Source organism: Austrofundulus limnaeus, unplaced genomic scaffold, assembly GCF_001266775.1.
Source record: "Austrofundulus limnaeus strain Quisiro unplaced genomic scaffold, Austrofundulus_limnaeus-1.0 Scaffold165, whole genome shotgun sequence".
Classification (NCBI taxonomy): Eukaryota; Metazoa; Chordata; class Actinopteri; order Cyprinodontiformes; family Rivulidae; genus Austrofundulus; species Austrofundulus limnaeus.
The window spans coordinates 1,068,228-1,081,153 of record NW_013952567.1 but is presented as its reverse complement, the minus strand read 5'-3'; the positions used below and the strand labels follow the sequence as shown (position 1 = coordinate 1,081,153).

General features: G+C 42.7%; 1 protein-coding gene across 1 annotated transcript in view; it reads left to right on the top strand.

The window, feature by feature from the left end:
• Positions 1–784: 784 nt before the first annotated feature.
• foxo6b (forkhead box O6 b) overlaps positions 785–12,926 on the top strand; it is a 34,352-nt gene continuing 22,210 nt past the window's right edge. The window contains exon 1 of the mRNA XM_014017307.1: positions 785–2,477. Within this exon, the coding sequence (XP_013872761.1) occupies positions 1,995–2,477 (483 nt within the window). The 5' untranslated portion in view covers positions 785–1,994. The remainder of the gene's footprint in view (positions 2,478–12,926) is intronic.

Below are 12,926 nucleotides of genomic sequence, written 5' to 3'. Positions count from 1 at the left end.
AGCTAAGTCATAATTATGAGATACTACCTCATAATTATGAGATAGCTAAGTCATAATTATGTGATACTACCTCATAATTATGAGATAATACCTCATAATTATGAGATACTACCTCATAATTATGAGATAGCTAAGTCATAATTATGAGATACTACCTCATAATTATGAGATAGCTAAGTCATAATTATGAGATAGCTAAGTCATAATTATGAGATAGCTAAGTCATAATTATGAGATAGCTAAGTCATAATTATGAGATACTACCTCATAATTATGAGATAGCTAAGTCATAATTATGAGATAGCTAAGTCATAATTATGAGATACTACCTCATAATTTTGAGATAGCTAAGTCATAATTATGAGATACTACCTCATAATTATGAGATAGCTAAGTCATAATTATGAGATACTACCTCATAATTTTGAGATAGCTAAGTCATAATTATGAGATACAAGTTTTATTTTTTATCAGGGTGGCGGAAATGGGCTTCCATACAGGTCAGAGCAGCTTTGGCATTGGCACAAACGAAATTTGAGTTCATATGTTGGATTCTGTTATTTGTCCTTGTCTGAGTGAAATTTTCAAATTTTTGCGACACCCCCCCCCCCCAATTATGGCCTCTGAAAAGAAAAAAAAAACCCTCTCAGATTAAAAATCTAGGGTTACCCAATCTCTGTTAATCTGAACTAAATCCGTCTAATCGGCAGTGAAAATTACACAGTGTGCTGTAATGTCCGCAAAAATCAAACCAGCGGAGGTGAAACCGCAACTTCTCCCTGGAGGGCATTCTGGACGTCGCATGCTGTGTTCTGAACAATCTGTTAGGCGCGAGACAAAAGCCCGTGACGGGTTGTGGAAGGAGGAATCCGTGCGCCTGTTTCCGTGCGTTTCACAACGTCTGGTTTGGCACACATGTGACCTCCACCAAAAAAATAAAATAAAATAAAAAAAAAGAGATAATTATTGTTAAGTTCTGTAAGAAAACTGTAGCTGATGGAAATAAGAAAGACAGAGACAGAGTGTGTGTGTCGCTGTGGAGAGTATTGATTCCGTGAGCGCACTCCAATTGGCAGCCGCTCCTACTACACACCGCGCCGGCGCGTCATCCTCGGCTCACATCGACGGAGCGAGTTGTAAGCAAATGAGAACATGTGTGGCATCTGAGAGAGTGAGAGGTGGGGGGGAAAAAGGCAAGAGGAGGTGTGAGAAATTTTTAATCTTCCTGACAACTGGATTTGATTGCCGGGCTCTTCTTCCCCTCTTCTTTCTTTAAATTATATATAAATATATTTTTCCAGGCAGGGGACAATGATCGATTCGTCACATGCGCGTGCCTCTTCATTATAATCGCAGACAGTTGGGAGCTGTTCAGGCTGAACGGACTTGAATACGTCGCTGCCAGCGTAATCCGCGCAGACTGGAAGATTTAATAATTCACGGTAATCACGCGTTATCGCCTCAGTGGATGCTCTCTACACAGCTCTGGTGATTTTTCTTTCTTTTATTATTAATATTATTATTATTATTCCTGTTGTCTTCTGGAGGATTTATCGACGGCTGCTTTGCTCCTTATCTGAAATATCATCTGTTGCTGCAACTGGATTGAGAAGCTCCCTCTCTCTCTCACACACACACGCGCGCGCGCGCACACACCACCTTCATGACTGATTTAGAGATTTAGTCCATTATGGATCGTTAAACAAGAAGATTATTTTCAACCATCCCTCAATCCAACTCTTGTTAAAATGGACAAAAAACTGTTGTTACTTTTATTACTCCTCTTATCTCTGCACGTGCGGCTGTGATTTGGCTTTCATTCATTATGATCCTCCTCTGCTGAATTGGCTCTATTGATTCTGACTGAGCTTTTAATAGGCACGTTACAAGGCAAATTCCAGCGTGAGGTGATACTGAGGACAGTTTTTTTTTCTATAGCCCCTTTTTTTTGTTTTAACGTTTTTATAATAATAAAAGAATCAACTAAAGGATAGATGTTGATGATGGAGGACGACGAGCTGGACGCTCATCAGGTTGATTCGGATTTCGAGCCGCAGAGCCGGCCTCGCTCGTGCACCTGGCCGCTGCCTTGCCCGGAGGATTTCCACGAGGTGAGCGGGGGTCTTCCGCTGGCCAGCATCAAGGTGGAACCGGAGGACGTGCCGGCGTGCCGAGCCGGGCTCGTGGGCGGAACGCCGGCGGAGCTGAAGCATCCAGCCGGCGCCCTGGCGCCCACGGGCGCGACGCACCCACCGTGCTTGGCCGGCGCGGCGCTCGATGTGACCGGCTCCCTGCGCAAAGCCAAGTCCTCGCGGCGGAACGCGTGGGGGAACCAGTCCTACGCGGATCTCATTACCCGGGCCATCGAGAGCACCCCGGAAAAGAGGCTCACCCTGTCACAGATTTACGACTGGATGGTCCGCTACGTGCCCTATTTCAAGGATAAGGGCGACAGCAACAGCTCAGCTGGCTGGAAGGTAAGGAACGGACCCACAGGAGCCAGCGTGGCGGGGTTTGACGTGTTAATCAGTGATAATAGCCTATTGATTATTATTCCCTGAGCCATTATTATTCTCTCACCCCTCGTGCGTTACACATGTTAGTGTGGGATTCCGTGTCAGTTACGCATGAATGGTGCCATGCCTTATCTTGTCTTAGTTCATTACTGCCGTCTGTCATTCTAATATATCACTGATGGCAGAATGTAATAGACTGGAGTGAACACCTATCCAACAGCAAATGGCCATAGACATCAGGGTTTAGAAAAGTGCACAAAATCCCTTCACCCTCTGCATCACAGCTGGTTTATTTTCACACATGTTGTCTCCACAAAATAATCATCTCATGGCTTTAAAACACATGTGTGAATCAACAGTGTGTGACACTTGTGGAGAGGGAGAGCGCGGGTCAGCTGGCCACAATGTAAATATTCACAACTGACCACAGTCCACTACCGCTGCCTGCCTGTCTGGCTGAGAGCCTAACCTCCTGGACATCTGCCCATGCTATCAGCCTTTTCCCCTACCAGCCTCATCTTGTTTCTATTCATTAAAGCATCTGAGGACAGCAACAAGGGTGGGGGGAGGGGGGCAGTGAGATCAACAGGGCATCAGTGTTAGTCCTGTTGAACTGAGCTTTGAAAATATATGAAATTGCAATCTTTCGAGGTTTAAGAAAAACCAAGGGACGAGAGTCCGATACAATTTCTTGTCGGTCAATCGTTCCTTTCTCGCAGAACATTTCCCCCCCTTGCTAAATCTTTGAAGAACAAGACTATCTTTGTGGATCTAGTTGGATAATTACCATTCAAACTGTTGGCATGCTTTCATACTTAATTTTCTTTTTGATAAAATTTGGTCCTGTCAAAACTTGCTACGACGTTGCGTAACACGAGCTCTGTCACCAGCTGCAGTTGAGTCTCCTCAATCGTTACCTCACAGCACCTGAATGACACTTTAAACCTGTCCCTTTAAACTCGACTGCCGAGGTGTGTCTTCAGGTTTCATTAGCTCACATTCACTCCCAGCCATCTTCAACCACAGGGCCTCTTTACTTACAGTGCCAAAGTCCCAGTCTGCTATTTATAAAACTGCAAATTAGGGGGCCTTGACTGTGTTAGTCTGAGGTTCTTGGCTATTTCAGTCCACTGGCGAGACACTGGCCATTCCAGGTAATGAAGGGGGATTAGGTAAGTCATTTAAAGCAGGCATCCCTTGTGTCAGTACCTGGCTTGACCTGGGTTCCGTCAGAGATAGTGATATATTCATAAATACTTGAAATGCTGTCATACAAAATAATAGTTTTTTTTTCTGATAAAGCCACCTACATTTTGATCAGGTTTGTTGAAAACTTTGCCTTTGGAATAAGAATCATGTTTTAGTCGGCAGAAGTTTAAGTTCATAAACACAAGTATTATAATATGCATGCAGCATTATGCGACAATAAATGCCCTTAGTTGTAAAGTATATAATACACAGATAACCAGTTAGGAAAAACTTTGACAAAGTTGTTCAAGATCCAAATTTCTTACCTCCACAAACACAAGTCCCACATCAGTCATTTCATTTTCCAGTTGTTTCAGGCAATTATATCTGACAGCAACATTTGCAATTTGGGAAATGTTTGTGTCATCTACAGCATTTTAATCTTTATCTTGCTTGAACAAAACATTTGACGTAAAGCCGTCTGCCTTTTTTCTGTTAAGACAGGGAAAAAAAAACGAGTGAGGGAGGGAGGGTTGAGAATTGAAGGTATAATGCTGATGAAACCAAATGAAATTAAGAGGTATATCTTTGTAATTTGACTGCGAGTCTTGAAGGTGACGGTTGGACTGCGGATGATGGATCAAAGGCAAAGACGTGTCTACGATATTTTATTAAACTCTGGCCAAAGTCCAACAGAGGGGTTCTAGAAAAATCTTGAAAAGCAGTTTGTGCTGCTCTGATTTGAGGTGGAAAGGAGGTGATGCAAGCTTGATGATGGGTACCGGTGAGCCAGGACAGCTAGGCTGAACTGTTAGGTTCCTACAAATACCCAGAGGGCTTCTGACTTCTAAGAAGGCTGCAGTATTCTGAGGTCATTGTTTTCTAATCAGCTTTTTTTTACTGGAGTGAGGATACATGGAACTGTGTTCTTGTGAACCGTGTTAGATTTTCCACTAAAGATTTTAGTCATTCTGCGCTGTAGAGAAGTGGTAGCTTCTCTGATGTGAATTTCCCAGCAAAGCCAAGAAACTGGCTAATTAAAGTTACAAACTCATGTTTATCACTGAACGTCATGTCTGTGAACATCCATGTGTACATTTTGATGCACTCTACGTTTATGCTTGGGAACCGCACGTCAGGCGTAACAAAGCGTCAGGGTTGGTTCTGCTCCGTGCTTCTTTCTGGGGGCTTCTGCAGGGGGAGGGGCTGTCTGCATCTATAGYCGTCTGTGTTTTAGCCTGCTGATTGGTCTGACAGCATGTCACAGCAGTGAATGGTATATGTAGTCTCCCTATTGACTTCATAATGTCTTTAATGATGGAGTAGTACTTGGTGTTGGGATTGCCCTGTAGGCGCCCAGAAGTTCATTAACTTGAAGAAGGTTAGATGAGGCCATTGTTATGCTGAGTGGGACAGCTTTATTGTATATGGCAGCATGGGTGGCTATGGAATATACAAATCCATAATTCATGAGTGCGTTTTGTGTATTAGGCATATTAGAATAAAACTGTATGGTAAATTCAGCACATTATTTCATCCTTTCGGGCAATTGCAGCTACAGAGCAAGTGAATGAAGTATATTTTTGTCTACTTTCTTTATACACAAAGTTTTTCTTTGTGTGTTGTTATTGTGCCAGGGCATTTTTTRCCCCTGGATTTTGCGCCAGTCAGATCCCAGTGGATTGTGCAGCAGGTCATCAAGAGTGCCAGGCAGTCACTCAGACACTTTAATCCAAAGCGACCAGACTGTTATTTATAAATCGACTTTAGGTAGAGGTCTGTGCAGGGCATGGAGGGCAAAGGGTCACCAGGGCTTCCTTTATTGACACAAGTCAGCCAGGCCAGAAAAAGCTTAAAAGAAAAAAAAAAAGAAAACAAAAGCAGAAGTAATGTGACAGCGACTGAGTTAGAAGGAAAGACAAACTGCCTTTGGGGAAAATTTAAGGAGAGCTGTAAAGCTGTCATCAGGTATAAATATTGTCTGATCATCTGTAAAAGCACATAGCCCCTATCTTTCTACATAGCAGTATTTACAACTGGCTATATGACTAATTGATTTATCGGTAAAAAGAACGTCTCTTGTTTTTTGAGCTCAGACACTTTTAGTAGACAGACACTTGGTATGAGAAGACAATGAAAGTTAAACAAARGACAGAAGAGCGAGTTTGACCAAGGCTTACAGAGATGTAGAAAAACTTGAAGCATTCAGTGTACAGAGTRAGAGGCTTGAGCTGCACGGTGTGCGTGTACACATGTAAGTCCGTGRCACTTGATGTTTCTCGTGGACTAGAAAGAATCCGAGGCTTCTGCTGATTCATATTTTATTCCGTCTTGGCTCATGGGAGCAGAGTAATTTAAGTCTGAGACAGAAACATTCACATGCTTACACTCACTCTGAATGAGAGCYTATGATGCATGCTGGACAGATTTATGGTGCAGGATTATGAACACCTTCTTTACCTGGAGCCTGTTTGGGTTCGAGCAGTATATTTAGCTTCAACCGGGTACCTGATGCCAAAAAGCCCATTCTCTCTTCCTTTCCCCCCCAGCAGCCTTCAGGCAGCCGTGACAGCTTATTTCTCACTGAAATGATTAATGTACATGCAAATTACCAAAGCATGGGCATGCATTCAAATATGGGAGACGGCAATCAGGAGACAGTAATAAAAAAAACAATATTATTTTGCCTTTGATATTGCTTTGGCAACTTTTATCACAATATCTCCTAGACACCCTTGTTATCTCTCCTTTTATCTCCCGGCTCTCCTCTTATGCAATGTCTTTCAAGCCATTAGACATTCTATACATTCTTTCTGTCTTAGCGGTTTTAGGTACAAGGGCCAATTGAGGTGAGGAGTCTTTCCCAAGAGCGCTGTGGCGCTGGGGTTTTGAGCTTTAGCCATGTTCCAGATGGCCTCAAGCAGAGCGCCTCCTCTTATCTGCGAGAAATRTCACATCTCACATTATCTTAGAGATAATAGGATATCAATGCTAAATTTTACTCAGTTCAGCTTTGCTCAGAAAGTAAGAATGAGATTGTCAATTCTCCAATTGGACATAGTTGAGCTAATTTGCTTCTTAAACATGGCTTTTTTAGCGTATTTTTAACCAAGCCGTATCACTGTTCATTATTAGTTTGGTGATGTGTTTGGTGCTTTTTCTTAAGTATAATGACGGAATGAGAAGTTTTCATCTTTTTTTTCCAATTGAACTTTCCATTTAGGGTAATGCTTTCTAGTATTTCCAATGGCTCAGACACAATCATTTGCAGAAAACACACAACATTGTAGTGCATCATCCTCAAACCACCCATTGAGGAACACTCTGTTCTTGGGTGGGGTGAGAGGAAGGGGCTGACCACGATGGGAGGTGGTTTGCCATCCTAGTTGTTATGAAATCTGTCTGACTTCTMTCGATTGGTTCACTTGGAAGGCGTGGCTCGGTTTAGTAAGCTCCTGCGGATTTTTAGCAAAACCAGTTACAGATACAGGGACACAATGTGTTGCTTTTTGAGGTCGTGTTTAACTTGATGCCATGGAGATTTAATTGGAGGGAGACCTGAGTGTTACGCCACTGCTGCATGAATAAAAACAAATATTTTTACTTCCAAATAGTTAGTCACGAAACCGGAAGGGAACAGAAAATGTTTTTAGTAGACGCACAATTGTGGACTTGRACCCACAGTACCTGATTTTTTGATACAACGGGAGGGAAATAACCRATGTTTTCCTGCTTGATTACTTGTCAGTCACATCATGGCGATACAAGCCCTCTTGTGACTTAAAGTTCTGGTAATAGTCCATGTGACTGCTCATGCTGCCAGAGAGGCTGAGGAAGAAGTAGAAATGAAAAACAGACTGTTGTTTGTTAAATCGTTACTAATACAAAAACATTTTAAAAGAACCATTCCTCATTTATTTTAACATACGTTATAGAGGAAATATTTTATTATGAAAGAAGTGTTCTTTAAATGAAGTGTCTCATTCCATTTGTTGCTCTATTTGACTAAATAAATGGGAAGGAGTTGTTGGTTGAAGATTTTGTCTGAGACATGGACTATACTTCCTTTTTCTAGAGAAGAAAAAAATACTTTGGATTATTTTAAGCATTGTTCTATGGTTGTGAGCAGTAAGTATCTTACTTGTTGTAGATGGCTCTCTGAACAACCTTAGCTTGAATGAACAGAGTTGAATTCAGTGTTAAACCGAGTCGAAGAAGATTGCTGCCCTCTTTAAATCACTTTTATCTCAAAATTTTATATAGTTTAAACAGCAAATTCCACTTTCTAAACYTTTACACCACAATTATTTTCATAATTAAGTTATTTATGTGAACATCATTGTAAGTTTTGCATTACAGACCATATAGCTTTGAGGTTTCTTACTAGTAATGTCCTTCATAAAACAAATATTGGCAAACAAAATTATTTAAATATTCAGCCAGAGTAACTTTAAAATGGAAAAGTAACAAATCCTAAAAATTGATCTAATTAATTTAGCTCAAATCACTGTAAACATATGGATTTAACTGTTGCATTGGATAATCTTTTGCTATGTTGTGCAAAACACAATTTTATTTTGAAATACATGTTTCATGTGGAAAGTTACTTGGTAACAGACCTCAGACTGACAAAGTATTTGGTGAAAATAATTCTCAAACGCAAAATCCATGTGACTGCTATGAAACCTTCGTGACTGGAGATGTTTTAGGGTGGCAGTAATCCACTTTAGTCTTGGTTCTGCTAGAATGAGCCGTTAGCTCATCAACTATTCCTCCAAAGTGGGGCTGTTCAGAAAGCTATCTACAGCAGGTAAAATGTTGACGGTGCATAACGGTTCCACAGAACCCAATAAAAAATCCAAARTATTCCTTTAATGTGTTCAAAGTAGCTCTTCTAAAACTAGAAAAACTTTTTTTTTTGAGAATGGTCACTTGGGAAGAAATTGCGTTAGCCTTTATGGCGCTCGAAATGTTGAACCCTGTCTGTGGCGGCATGCTTGTTGCTTATCTGTGTCGATGTACATAATGCGTGATTGCGGTTGTGTGTGCAGATGTGAACCCCCCCCCCCCCCCCTTCACTCTCTCTTCATGAGTGTGTCTGTGTGTTTGTGTGGGTGTGTTGCGGCGGTGGTGGTGGGGCTGATGGGCTCTGTGGGAGCCCGGGTCCCGGGGGAACAGCTCTCGTTAATAATTCAGACGAGGCTCATTATCAAGGCAGCGCAGATTTCTCCCTGATTCCACCTTAATTGCAGGCAGGCTGCTCCACTCAGGCAGGCGGTAGTCACGCTGGGTTGAGTCGCTCTGTCTTTTCCTTCCCCACTACAGGGCCGCCTTTGCTCCACTCTGTTCTGCCCCGTCTCCAGTACTCACCTCTATCACAGCAAGACGCCCCTTGGCTAGTCAGCGTCACATTAACGTACATTCTAAGGATGTAACACACCACAAATGCACAGTTTTTATTCTGATTAAAGATGTGCCCCATATATTTCCAATTAAATCACATGTGTGCTGTTGGGCAATGCTGTGGAATGTTTAAGCTTCAGTCTGAAGGTTTAGATTTTAGTGATAAAAACAATAAATCCACCTATCAATGGACAATCTGAACTCCTAGTAATTGTCATTTACAAGAAAAAGAACAGACTATGAGAACAATAGAGGACTATAGGKGCAATCATTAGTTCCAGTTCTTTTGGGTTACATAGTTTGTGCACAGGTATTTAATTGAAGTACCATGTGTCTACTCWSAGATTCATTAAAAAAAGCATTCATGAAGCACACATGCTCTAATGTTTTTCTTTCATTATAGGCTTTGTGAATTATTATAATGATGGGTTTATCCTTGAAATCGCCCAGAGCATATTATCATACTGATGACATTGTAGAAAGTGATTGATATCACACTACAATAATACCCCTCTTCATGCCCATCTATAAGCTTGTGTAATGTATCTTGTCTTCATACTGTAATTTACAGTGACTGATGGCTTTCCATCCAGTCCATTTAGTGAAGCCCCGCAAAGAGATCAACAAAATGGGCCTGATCTTGTCATACATGTATATGAATATTTCAAATCATGCCACTGTAACTAGATGGGGGAGCTTTAGATAAACAACACAGATGCTTCTTCCCCTTTGCTCACGTTCTAAGATGAAGTGCGCTCCGAGCTGTATTTCTTTCCCAGCCTCAAAACCAGTTTCCCCACAAATCACAGTACCCATATTTCCTAATTCAATTTTTCTCCCTGTCTGATATCTCTTCCTGTATGCAAGGGATTGATGGTCCTGTGCACGTGTGTTTACGCGTGGGCACGCCGCCATGTCTGTCCCTGAGAAAGAGATGATGTACGCCAACGTAAACGGTGTATTTCACAGTMCTTCATCTCCAGACCCTTCCTGGCAGCCGTGTGCCAGGTCGCTCGCTTTTCTCTGCGCTTGTCCGTCAAGCCCCTGTCACGGGCCAAAGGGTTGCAGGAAGAGAAAGTGGAGCGTGTGAGGGCTGGCGATCAGTTTACCTGAGCTTAGCGGCCGTGCGAGTGATGGAAGGGGCCGCGGCACAAAGGGAAATGTAGTTAATGCTGACTGATTGGAACAGATGGACGGGTAAAAAGAGAGGGAATTGAAGAGAAGTCAAGAGTTATGCTCATAAAAGATGCTTGTTATGTTAATGGGCGGATGTGCTGTGGCTGAACGACGCGCCTAGTGCTGATGGATGGAGCTGCAGAGGTCACCTCAGGTGGCGAACGGTGAGCACTCCCATGCGCGGTCACATCAGTTCACTAAAAGGTCAAACTCCTTGGAAGGTAATCACTTCACATGGACGGTTCCTCGTGCCTGTAGGTTTGTGTTGGTGAAACAGCCCATGCAGAAGCAAATCTGTGTGGGAGAGCCATCATATGCGCGGGAGGTTACGATCTGACCGTAAGACCAGCTGGGATTGGGGAGMGGGGTACGGCTTGTGTTTGAGGAGCATCACAGTCGCACAGGGGGGTAAAATTCCTTCTCCTTCAGATTTGTATGTCAGTGGAATAAATCTGGGTCAGGACACTGGYTCCTGTGTTTAGTATGCTGGCCGTGTGAGGTCTGAACTTGTCTGCTCATAGCCCTGAATGAACCCAGCACGTCTGCCTCGCTTTGCCTCCAGACGGGCGCCTTTACCTTTCTGTCTTTCTCTTGGACTCATTTCTCTGTTTCTGCTTTTTCTCCTTGGTTTTTCTCTCCGAGCCAAAAGCGTTTTTCTCTCCCCTTTCTGATTCTTTGCCTTTTTTCTTCCCATTTTCCAAGCTCTTATAACGCCCCCCACCCCGCCATTACCCTTCTTTTTTTCCATGCTCTCTTCTTTTACTGTCAGTCACTCACAGCCTTCCCTTCTTTCCTCCCTTGTTCTGTTTCACACACACAGTCCTCCCCACAAAGTAGCCTTTTTTATCACTCATTTCCCTCTTCCCTCGCTTATTTCTCCTGCTCCTTTCATGTGCTTTTGAAATCCCCTTTTCATCTGTAGCAGTCTTCCTCTCTCTCTCTTATACACACATGCACATACACACACACACACACACACACAGGCTCATTCAGTCATTCTTTTATTATCCCAAAACTAAAGTGATAAATGGCTCTCTTTCTTCTCTGTAAATGTCACTCTGGGAATTGTCTCTGCTCATTGATTGACTGGAGTAGAGGGATGGCCACACATGCACATGTGCCAGTCATGTGCATGTGCAGAGTGCCTGCAAAGGAAACGGGAATGAGAGACAGAGAGGTGATGTCTTATTAGAAATACAGATTCTTTGAGGCTGCCACTGTCAGGGTTATCCTGGGCACATCACAAATCCAGCTTTAAAAAAAATAAAAATTTAGGTTGAGAAATTATTTGAAATGCTTGCGTATTGTTTTGTCATAAAACCGCATTTCTCAGCAGGAAACTTACATTTTGAGAAATGGGATCAATCACAGATGAGTAATTTAAGCTGGCAAGCCAGGCTGGCCATGCTTTTTCTTCCCCTTGATTTAAAATATGCAAGTGTTATCCTCAGTTAGATCAATTGGTCTTAGCTTATCCCTGTCAATAAGAGTGAGTGTTACAGAAAAAAAAAGCACCAGGGCCATTTTTCCGACCAGATAATGTGGCAAAATGTGAGAGCTGGCAAGTCGGGGTTAATAATGCTCAGTCATTTTCTTAATGTCTCACTCACCCTGCCTCAGGCGCTGGAGCTTGATAAAGGTCAGGACTACTGGTGGTTACATGTCGTCTTCCCTTATTTCACTCTCTTTACCGCACAGTGAGTAAGAAGGAAAGTCCACAGCCAGCCAGTGAGGATGCTGTTTCGTGTCTCTCCCTTTTCAGATCCAGGATAAAAAATATTTAATGGGGAGACATTCGGGAGACAGGGGAGGCTGGTGCAAGTCAATGAAGAAGGGATGAAAAATTAAATTGATAGAGACAGAGATAGAAAGATGGAGAAAGAAGTGAGTGAAATGGAGAACCAGAATAGTAGAGAGTAGATTATAGGGCTTCCAAYCAGGACTGGAAGTTAGACTTGGCTGCACTTCAGCTACACTCTGCACACTTCAGCTCAAGTGTGGGTCCATTAGTGCGGTCCCATTGCACTGAGAAAACCATGCACTCCAAGATTTAACACACATACCCACACATGCACACACAGAGAGTACATTTTATACCAGCCATAAATGCAAACCCCCACAAACGTATAGTACAGGTAAATTCTAGCTTTGCCCTCAAACATGAATGCACTCAAAAAGCTACAGTGACCGAGTCATACCTTTTTTTTCTGTCCCACACATACACAATCTCTTCACTAGCCACCAGACTGCTTCTTGTCAAAATAAATAATTAAAAGCGTGCAATAACAGCCTCTGAAAAAAGATCCTTCAATTAGTGCAAAATGGGTAAATGGTGTGGGGCAGGGGCAGCYGGCAGGGAAGAGGGGGTGTTGTAGAAGACACACATAAATGCAGCTTATTACATAACCGACAACATTTTTGTTTTTTACTCAGTTGTGCAATGAAAATTTGCCCCCTTCCCTTTCCAATCAGCTTAGTCTTTGCTCAAATCCTTACAAGTGATCTGTGCCTAAAGACCGGCGGGGGCGAGCTCTAGATGAGTGGCAAGGAGGTGCCAGAAGGGCAGCTGAGGGGACGCTGCTGGGGTCAAAGCTTTGTGTGTGTGTGTGTGTGTGTGTGTGTGTGTGTGTGTGTGTGTGTGTG